The sequence below is a fragment of the Ictalurus punctatus genome, chromosome 23 (genome assembly GCF_001660625.3).
Source record: "Ictalurus punctatus breed USDA103 chromosome 23, Coco_2.0, whole genome shotgun sequence".
Lineage (NCBI taxonomy): Eukaryota > Metazoa > Chordata > Actinopteri > Siluriformes > Ictaluridae > Ictalurus > Ictalurus punctatus.
The window spans coordinates 3,628,606-3,639,643 of NC_030438.2; the positions used below are offsets into that span (position 1 = coordinate 3,628,606).

The 11,038-nt window shown below is 39.1% G+C and overlaps 1 protein-coding gene across 1 annotated transcript; it reads right to left on the reverse strand.

Moving 5' to 3' along the window:
* Positions 1 to 872: 872 nt before the first annotated feature.
* Positions 873 to 10,389, reverse strand: gdap1 (ganglioside induced differentiation associated protein 1). The gene is made up of 6 exons (XM_017452648.3): positions 10,032 to 10,389; positions 8,303 to 8,495; positions 5,456 to 5,629; positions 4,675 to 4,769; positions 4,394 to 4,508; positions 873 to 3,449 (listed from the first exon to the last, which is right to left on the reverse strand). Exons 1-6 carry the CDS (start codon positions 10,179 to 10,181, stop codon positions 3,097 to 3,099), a joined length of 1,080 nt encoding a protein of 359 aa, XP_017308137.1. The 5' UTR covers positions 10,182 to 10,389; the 3' UTR covers positions 873 to 3,096.
* Positions 10,390 to 11,038: the final 649 nt, after the last annotated feature.

An 11,038-nucleotide genomic window follows, 5' to 3' on the forward strand; every position in this document is an offset into this window, starting at 1 on the left:
GAAACAGGATTGGAACGCGGGGGAAATCTGATACGGACTGAGGAAGTGCACTCAGAATGTCCAGGAAATAGGAGTTTACTGCCACCTAGAGGGGAAACCCAATCATTATTAAATCATTACTGTTATTAACAATACAGAAAACATTGATTTGTTAGCAGTTAATTTTAGGGTTAGAGTTAACATCAACAACATCAATAAAGATTTTTATTCTATTATTTCAGCGTTTTTGGTTTTTTTTTTGGTTTTTTTTTTTTCATCCATATTTCTTCCCAAGTATACAGAGGTCTTTTATTTGATCATAATGTATGTGCAGTATTTTAAAAATGACATTTAATATTTAACCATCATATAAATCTAATATTAATATACTATTTGAATCACAAGCTAATGCTCCATTGCGAGAACAGTCAGCTCTTGTTACCTACAAAGTGCCTTAAACGGTACGAGGACCTGATAAAATGGCCAACCGGATAAATCAATAATAATATACTTATTTGCCTTATACATATATACTGTCAAGCTCAAAAGTTTGCATACCCTTAAAACAAAAAAGAAGAAGCCATAATAAGTTATACCTACGAGGCATTTAGTACTCCGTAGAGCCATCTTTTGCTTTAATTACAGCTATCAGTCTGTCCGGATATGTCTCTATTAGCTTTGCGCACCTAGATCAGTGAATAATTTGCCCATTCTTCCGGATCGAGACGTGCAAAGCAAAAGGTGCTTTAACAAAGTATCGGCTAAGACGTGCGCGCACTTACGCGGGCGAGTTATTGTACGCTTTTTTCTTTTCCCCTTAAAACATTTCCATTTGTTTTCACCTTCATTTTGTTGGTTTCACATGAATGGTAGTAGAAAAAGTTCTGACAAGATTTTATCTCTGGGTTTTATTTTTAACATCACACAAACCGACCATTTTAACAGGATAGTCTGGACTTTTAATATCCGATGTAGTATATATATGAATAACAATGTCTGCATATAAAACACAGTGCATTGCCAGACTGAGTCATTTCATTACAGTACAAGACGTTTTTTTTTTTCCAAACAATTCCATACAACACAGTTAAAGGAAAGCCAAGTGTTTTATCTGACTCGGATGTTCACTGTTGCCTGGTGCAGAATGCAAGCCTGATTAAATGCATAGCTTCACTAAATAAACCAAAACAGTAATGAGATAAACACAACTTCCCATTCATGCGATACTGAACGGGAATATGCCGATATTACCTTTCCAGTCCATGATAACCGCCTAATTTTCTGTCACACTTTCGGAATAAAAATCTAAATAACGAAATACACATTTTCTGACAATATTCTGAAATGCGCACAATGACAAATCATATTTATTATAATATAACGGTACAGCTGATTAGCAGCACATGCTTACTAGAGTACTGTGCATTAGTCACTGTGGAGAACTCAGGACAGAATAAAGAGGGTGTTTATCACATTCTACACATGATTGATGATTTAAAACAAAGTGCTTAATGTGCACATATTTTCACGATCGCCGTATTTTCCGGACCATAAAACAATCCCGAGCGTAAGACGCAAATGATCGCGTCGACACGAACACACGCTGCTTTGATGAAAACGTCACAAACGTGAGAACGTGTGAATTTTAGTTTTATCGATAGTTATGCTCAGGCTCAGCCGTATCACTCGAGGGATGTCCGTCTTCGCTGTTATTTTTAGTCGAACGAACCTTGTGGAGTCTGTTTCCCAAAATGTAAACAAACTAGTAGCTTCATTTAAAAGACCGTGACCCTGACCAGGCTGCTACTAAGGATTGATCTTTATGCGAGCTTCAAGTCTGACCACTCGCTTAAGTACGAAAGTAAAAGCCTCGTACTAGCGCAAGGAATCTGCTGATGCTTACTAGCCAAATTTGCTAGCTAGCTGTTTAGTTAGCCGATCAGGGCTGTCTGTAAACATCAGCATACTCAAATTAGACTAGTTATATGAGCATGTTTAGTTAAGTCTGGGCTATCTGATACTTTATAACAGTTTATTTAGTTATAAAGTTTACCCCCCCCCCCCCCCCCCCCCCCAGTGCTACAACACATTTCTAAGTAACGAGTTATCTTCTTGAGCTTGTTAGCTTTGGGAACCATTTTTAAATAGCATTGTTAACCCATAACAGCTCACCAAGACATCATCAGAAAGTGAAAAATGTATTGTATTAGGGGGAAAATTTATTTACAAAAAAAAAAAAAAAACAACAACACTAAATTGATAGATTCTGTCACATTTTGTCTATGGTGAGTAACTCGATGAGTATATTTATGATTAAGACTTTGACAAATTACAGCCGCAATTAGAAAAAAGTTGGGATGCTGTGTAAAATGCAAATGAAAACAGAACGATTTGCAGGTCCCATGAACCCATATGTTATGATGGACGCAACACGTCTCAAAGTCGGGACGGGGGCAACAAAAGGCTGGGAAAGTAAGTGTTACTAAAAAGAACCAGCCGGAGGATGATTGGCAACAGGTCGGTAAGATGATTGGGTATAAAAAAAAGCATCTTAGAGAGGCGGAGTCTTTCAGAAGTAAAGATGGGATGGAATCTAGATTTAAGCATATGTTGCTCTAAGACCTGTATATACCTTTCAGTACTGATGCTGCCTTTCCAGATGTTACAAAAGGTTCCTCCAGCTGTTTCTTTTTTACTAACACTTACATTTCCAGCCTTTTCTTACCCCCGTCCCAACTTTTTTGAGACGCGCTACAGCCGTCAAATTCAGAATGACCTTCTTTTTTACCTTAAAATGATACGTTGACTCAGTTTAAACATTTGATAGGTTTTCTATGTTCTGTTGTGAATAGCATATGGGTCTGTGAGATTCGCAAAATCACTCCATCCTGTTTTTATTGACGTTTTACACAGCGTCCCAACTTTTTTGGAATTGGGGTTGTAGTATTACAATCAAGATGACGCGACATACACGTCATTTTGCCGTACGCCACCTCGACCCATCTCCTCTATAGTCCAGAAATTACAGTGTATATATATATATATATATGTATTGGCTTGGCTAAATAAATCAAATGAAATAAACTTATGAGGCCAGGAATAATGATTACGGCTACTTCAGGGCACAAACAGTCGCTTTTTAAAATAAAGAAAAGCAAAATACGTTGCACCTCCGAATAATCCGATTAACACCGTGGTGCCGATGAAGGTCGGCACTCTCTTCCTGGCCACTCTGAAAGCGGTCGGTAACACGGCCGATATGAGGATGTTGTTGACGTGTCCGAGGACCCTGCGGAACGTAGGGCGCTCCAGGACGCGCTCGTAGTATGACTCCAGATTGACCCGTGTGCCGTTGCCCCAGTAACGACGAGAGAGGCCGAGGAACTTGAGCCGATGGAGCGTGACGGCGAGCGAAACATCGGCCATGCTGAAGAACTCGCCGCACAACCAAGACTGCTGAGTTCCCTCCTCTACGGAAAGACAGAGAAGTGAACATTCACACACATCTTCTTCTCCGTGTTTAGGCCTTCCGTCCACACCGAGAAACGCCCTCTCGGGTGGACAGATCCAATAACGCCGTTTTCGCGTCGTAGTGCGAGCGGAGAAAATGGAGATATTCAAAAACGATGACGTATTTTCAGTCACGTGACGCAGTCGTGTCAACTCAAAACGAACAAGATGGTGGAAGACGCTGGACTGCAGTTGTTGTGCCTGCTATCCAATTTCATAGCTCTGTTAAAGATTAATGTCACTTTCTACAACCTTCAGACTGCCTTCTTTTTTTTAAATTATTTAATAAAACGCCTGACCGAAATGACGCAGGTCAAAGCTTCTTACATTTAGGGATGTCGGCGTTTTCAGACGTTTCAGTGTGGACGGGCAATTTCTGGGAAACGTTTGAGAACGACAGTGTGGGCAGAGAGGGTTTGAAAATGGAAGCCTGCAGTTCGCAGATCTATCCGGATTAACGTGAACGTAGCCCGAGATCGGCGATCTTCGGGTGCGTTACGTGACATGCTCTGATTTAGCGCTAGTGCAAGCAAGGTCATCCAATGACAAAACTCTGGCACTGACAGACAGTTTTTATTCAAATCTCAGCATATCTAAAAAGCCATTAATCGGAGGATGGCATGGAATGCAAACTCGATTTTCTTTTACAGTCAAAGAAGCCATTTGTTGCTTGTAACGCGACCCGAGATTGCAATGCAAACATATTTCACGATATGTGTGCGTTCTTATTGGTCTTTTAAGGAAAAAGGGTGGAGCTGAGAAGGTCAGTCTGTTCCAGCACAGCAATACTGCAAATCAACAGTTACAAAATGCATACGATTATTACACGCCTAGAAACACATTTATTACAAATTACAACTGGCACCTTTAATTTGCGCCGTAGCTAAGGATGGAGGTTTGTTACCTGGAGTCTCCTCTGCTCTCCTCTGCAGCTCGGTCTCCACCTGATCCATAACTTTCTCCAGTTCATCCAGAATCTTCTTCAGGTATTTCACATTGTCGTGATCGAACAGCTTTGTCTGGACACATTGATATTCATATTTACTCATACAGTGCTTCTTATTACTCTCAAGAAATAAGGTCATAAAATGGTCTCCCATAAACGATACGCGTCATCATCCTCTTCGTGTTAATTCGAATGGCCGAATAAAACAGACTATTTCAGAGCGAGGTGACATTTCGTACTTTTAGGCGTCTCTGTTTTGAGATATAAGCGTCTTTAAGCTCTGGGTTTTCTTCGGCCAGTTTCTTCAGCTCTGACTCCGTGCTCCCGATCTGTGCTGCGAGAGGCAGAAAATCTCGTTATTAATTGGTAATATTCATTCCTTTTATTTACATTGATTCACAGCTTTATTTACATCTATCTCTCTTTTATTTTACACCGAATGCATTTCATTCACACCTTTAAATACATATATTTTTTAAAGTGGTCCGTGGCTCGGAAAAAAGTTGAGAACCATCGCTCTATCGGATACAAAAGTGTGTCGCGACACCAACCTTTTCTGAACTCGAAGGAAGAATGAACCATTTTTAAGAAAAGAAAAGAAAAAAAAAGAAAAGAAAAAAAGGAGAGAAATCCTGTTAGCTACTTCAGGAAATGCAGGGATGATGTGACTTCTTAAGCATTAACTGGCTGCCAAAACTTTGGCACATGCCACACTTCATGGTATTACCCAATCGACAAGTAAATAATACTCGTGCATGACAATTTACAAAATTACATCATGTTTAATTTTGTTCCCTGGAGAGCTTTTTGTAATGTCGTGCCAATACGGGTCATTTGACCCAGTGTACAAATTTTTGCTCCCTAGAGAAGAATATTTGTTCCGAATATTTGCCCAAAATAAGGAACCATGGAAGTCAGCTCATGCCGCCTCCCGAGAACATTCACCGAATCATCTACTCTGTAATGGGTTTAACATTTGCTATAAAGGTGTCGGTAAGCAGACATGTGTGCGTGACTTACCGCGGATGCGTGTGTTGGCGTAGGCCGGGATGTGAGAGTCCACTGTGAGCTCAGGATGGAGAATGCAGCCATGTGTGTAAGCGTCCATGGGCAGCGAGTCCAGCAGCTCGCGGTAATGCTGAACTCTGTGATAATATGTACTCCCTGTCTCCGGAATCAGCTTTGGAGTATTCTCTGAATCATGCAGGAAAAACACACACACACACACACACACACACAGATTAAAACAGGAATTTAAAGGTGTTTCTGAAGAATGTAATTAACGATACTAAAAAGGAGTTGATCTTTGAAGGTGCAGTTTGTAATATTTAGAAGTGTTTTTAAACCAGTAATGACCGTATAATGTCTCAAATACAGTGGGTATAAAAAGACTGTACAGCCCTGTTAAAATGGCAGGTTTTTGTGATATTAAAAGATAAATGAACGCCAGAACCTTTATTTTCACCTACTAACTAAAGGGAAAAACCATAAGAATCATTTTAGTGGGAAAAAAAATACAAATAAAAATGACAATAACCTGGTTGCATAAGTGCGCACACCCCTAAACTGATATTAATACTAACACTGAAGCAGCTTTAGATTTGATCACAGCATTCGATCTTGGTGGGTAAGAGTCGATCAGTTTGGCGCATCTTGACTTAGTAATACTTTGCCATTCGTCCTCACGAAAGCATTCTAACTCTCTCAGATTAGCTGTGCATCTCCGGGCACCGTCCTCTTCAGGTCACGCCACAGCTTTTTGATTGGATTTAGGTCTGGACTCTGGCTGGGCCCATTCCAAAACCTTTGTTGATCTGGAGGTTTGCTTCGGGGCGTTGTCCCGCTGAAAGGTGAAATTCCTCTTCATCTTCAGACTTAAGGTTTTGTGCCAAAATCAGCACGTATTTAGAGCTATGAATTTTTCCCTCCACACTGATTAAAGCCCCAGTTCCAGCTGGAGAAAAGCAGTCCCAAAGCATGATGCTGCCACCACCATGCTTCCCCATGAGCATGGTGTTATTTTGGTGATGTGCTGTGTTTTGGGTTGTTTTGTTTTTTTTGGCGTGCCAAACATATCTTTTGGTATTATGGCTAAAAAGTTCAACTTTGGTCTCATCACACCATAACACATTATTCCACATGGATTTGGATGTATTTATTTATTTATTTTTTTGGTTAAAAAAGGCTTCTGTCTTTCCACCCTAACCCATAGCCCAGAGATATGAAGAATTCAGGAGACTGTTGTGACATCTAGGAAACAACCAGTACTTTTAATGTTGCTGCAGGCCTCTTAGCAGCCTCCCTGACTAGTTATCTCCTGAAATTCTCATCGATTTTAGAGGGACGTCCTGTTCTTAGTAGTGTCACCGTCGTGCCATATTTTCTCCACTTTTTGATTGTTGTCTTTACAGTGTTCCCTGGTATATCCAATGCCTTGCCATCTATTTTGTAACCCTCTCCTGATTGATATTTTTCAACAGTGAGATCCCGTACCTGTTTTGTAAGCTCTTTGTGTCTTTTCCAGTTGGATGTTACCAAGATGATGTCCGGAAAATCCAATAGGAACAGCTGGACTTTATTCGGGGTTAACCAGTCACTTTAATTGGTGGCGGGTGTATACTAATTAGTATTTAACATGAGTTTGTATGTGATTGGTTGATTTTACATCACAAAATCCTTTTAAAAAGCCATTTTAACAGGGCTGTGTAGACTTTTTTTTTTATATATCCGCTGTACCTATGAGTCACAATATTGGCATGCGAAAGATCCAGTTAGTGTTTAATTCTAAGCTTCAGTTTACATTGTTTCTGGCACTGAAATTAGCCAGAACAGGCCTTCATTATTCAACAGAGCAGGTGGAGTGAAATGAGAAATGAAGTCTTGTGAATGTTTTCACTCTCATTACAATTTGTCCACAGTCAGCGGAGGGACCAAAAGTAAATAAATAAATAAATAAATAAATAAATAAAACACTAAGAAATCACACACTCACCATACACCGTCACCTTTATCCAAATTTCTGGTCATGATGAACTTAAAATGGTGATGAAAACACAAACAAATGTAAACAGAAAAATATATCAAAAGGAACACTTTCTCGAACGGTAACAAACATAAAGGGTAAAATTACAGCAAACATACAACAAATAGTATACGGTGGTGCTTGAGAGCTTGCATAAATATTGACCTACAACATCATCAGATTTTCACACAAGTCCTAAAAGTAGATAAAGAGAACTCAGGTAAACAAACGAGACAAAAAATATTACACGGTCATTTACTTATTGAGGAAAATGGTCCAATACTACATATCTGTGAGTGGTAAAAGTACTGCTTTCGGTATCTGGTGTGACCCCCTTGTGTAGCAATAACTGCAACTAAACACTTCCGGTTACTGTTGAACAGTCCCGCACGTCGGCACGGAGGACTTTTAGCCCGTTCCTCTGTACTTTTAGTGAAAATCCGATGATGTTTACGCAGAAATGTAGAAAATTCTAAAGGGTTCACAAACTTTCAGGCACCACTGTAAACTTTTTAATGAAAGTAAAGTAAGGTTTATTAAATGGATATAAATAAGATATTATGATGATATATTATACATCGATATCACGATGAATGACATGATGAACGGATATCGTCAGTATTATCACTGAAGTCTGATTTCCACTGTTTTCTGACCGTTTATTAGAAAACCTGTATATCATAATGCATATTGTGCATCATGGAAATCAGGTATCGTGATATGATGTTTTATCATATCGCCTACCCCTATAGAAATGTAAATATTTGACTAATAATTTGACTAAACTAGCCAAAGCCCATTTAAACCGCCGTAATAAGGATTAAATGAGAGCTTGGCGTGTTTACCATCATGGAAAGTTTCCTCCAAGTAATCCATGATCTGAGTTGGGTCACAGATGACACGATCATCGTGCACCAGAACAGGAACTTCGCCGGCTGGGTTCAGACGCATGAACCATGGCTCATTGTGTTCACTCAGAGGCAAGCTCACATCATACTCCTTACACTGCAAACCCTTCTCAGCTATGGCCAGCCTCACCTGCAACACACATACAACAGACACGGTCCATAAATGTTTCCCTGCCTGGGCTGGTTTATTTGTTCGGCAAGAACCTACGGCTGTATGTGGAGCATATGTTACTGGACTGACTTTGGGGAATGAGTACTTTGTTTCTGAACATTCTTCATGCTTGAAAACAACTCATTTAAAAACTCGACACTTTTAACATAACTGATGGTTTATTAAACTTGCTGAAAACCTATTCTATAAATTAACATGGCAGCCATTTATGAGAATTAATACAAAGCTAAAAGTTAAATGAAGGTCACCTTCATAAAGGTTAGTTAATTAATAAAGCAAGTGGTCATTTTATATCCATATCAATCATTTTATTTATATATGAAATAGTCTTACATGGTGTATGGTTTATTGTATTCAGAAACTTTTCTTTTTTTTCTTTTACTGGAACTGGAAGGATACTGCACTCTCTGAAATCCTGTGCACAACACACATTGTTTGGATTATTTTGTCCCAATGTACATGAATGAGAGAATGATAAAATGCTGAGAATTGGTCAAATAAATGTGATCATCAGGACTGGAGCCATGCAAATATGAGGGTCAAAATTCACACCGCGTGTCATGCATTAAAACAAACAGGGAGCACAGTGTGGCAGCAAGAAGCTTGCCACCTCATAGCTCCAGGGTCCCTGCCGGGGAGAAAATAAAAAAAACCCAGGAAGCCTCATAGAATTTGTAATGGTTTTAATGGGAATCATATTGGTTTTAAAGGAAACAGTAATGGTCCCTGTGGGTCTCTTCTGGTAATTTGTTGCCTTCTATTGGTGTCATAATAAGGACCAATAATGGTAATGGTTTTAGAATCCATTCGAATTTCTGCGATGGTTTCTATCGTTTTGTTTGTTTGTTTGTTTGTTTTCAGCAGGGCAGTCTGCAGAGGTCAAATCTGTGTGGAGTTTCACATGTTCTCTCCGTGTCCATGTGGGTTTCCTCCAGGTTCTCCGGTTTCCTCCCACCTCCCAAAAACATACCAGTATGCGTGTGTGTGTGTGTGTGTGTGTGTGTGTGTGGGCAGAATTCCCTGCAGTGAACTGTGATAGGCTCCGGATCCACTGTGTCCCTCACCAGGATAAAGCGTGTACAGATGATGAACGGATGGATGACTGAATAAATGAATTAACAGTCTGTACTCACATCATATTCGGTACTGAAAGCACCATTGTAGCGGTTCGGCCAGTTTGTAACCATATTGTGCTCATGTACTCTCACTATATGTACTACAATATATTAGTTCCCAAATGAACCTAAACTGTATAAGTTTATAGGGGGGAGTAGGACACCATTATAGACACAGTTCTAGTTTATTTGTATTCTGCTTAAATTTAATACATGTAGGTCTTAAGGCAGCACTAGGCTATATGGCATAATATATAACGCTTTTCGAATTTTTTAAAAATTATTTATTTATTTACATTTTTTTGGCACCGTGCTCCATTTAATGCTATGACCTCCACGATTCCTATAGACTTTATCATGCTTATTCACGTTCACTTACCTTCTGTGAACAGAATGACTGGGTCCAGTGATAGAGAACCAGTTTCGACTCGTTCTTTTTGGTGCTCTCCATTTTTGCCACTCTACCTTTCAGCATCTCTGCACCCGTCTCTTCCAGGAGGAGAGATTCCATCTCGTCCTGCGCCGCCATTTTAAATGTCAATTAAAGGGAGAGAACCTTTAACTGAGACTCGAAACAAAAGTACACATGCAGACGATTTATTACATGTTTATTATTGATCTGTAAAATCATGCGGAGTCTTTTTTTTTAATACAATGTGCAGTTTTTAACTTTTATACATATAAATATTCAATATATTGTTAAAATAGATTTTTTGCAATGTATTAGAGCGGGTCCGTTGTCCCCGCTTTTTCACCCTGACAACTTTAGTTCCTACCTGCGATTGGTTCCTATGTGCCTCAGTTTCAAGAAATAATTAATTATGATGGTTTTATGACAGGATAAAGTGTGTAACTATGGTTTCCTTTATACATAGAACGCAGCTATTTTAATGACTTCGCTGACATTAAATAAAATGTGTTTATTACTTAAACTGACATTAAATAAAATGTGTTTGTAAAAAAAAAAAAAAAAAAAAAAAAAAGTTACACCGGTAGATGTCACTGTATTATCGTTCCCCAGGTTCTACGGTTATAGTCATAGACAGGAATTTTAAAGATTTACTACACCTATGGTTCTATCCTTAAAGCCTAATTTTGGATTTTGTACTACAAATACAGTGGCATTGTTCGTAGATAATAGGTTTATGAAGTGTACATTTTGTCATAATTGTTGGTTGCTTGACTGTTTTTATTTTTCTTTTTTTGTTTGGAGTGATTACCTCTAGCTTTATTATTATTATTATTATTATTATTATTATTATTATTATTATTATTCCACCAATCTATCCATTTTCTGTACTGCTTATCCTTACTGGCTCGTGGGAACATGGAGCCTTATCCCAGGGGGCACCCCTGGACGGGGTGCCAATCCATAGCAGGTCACAA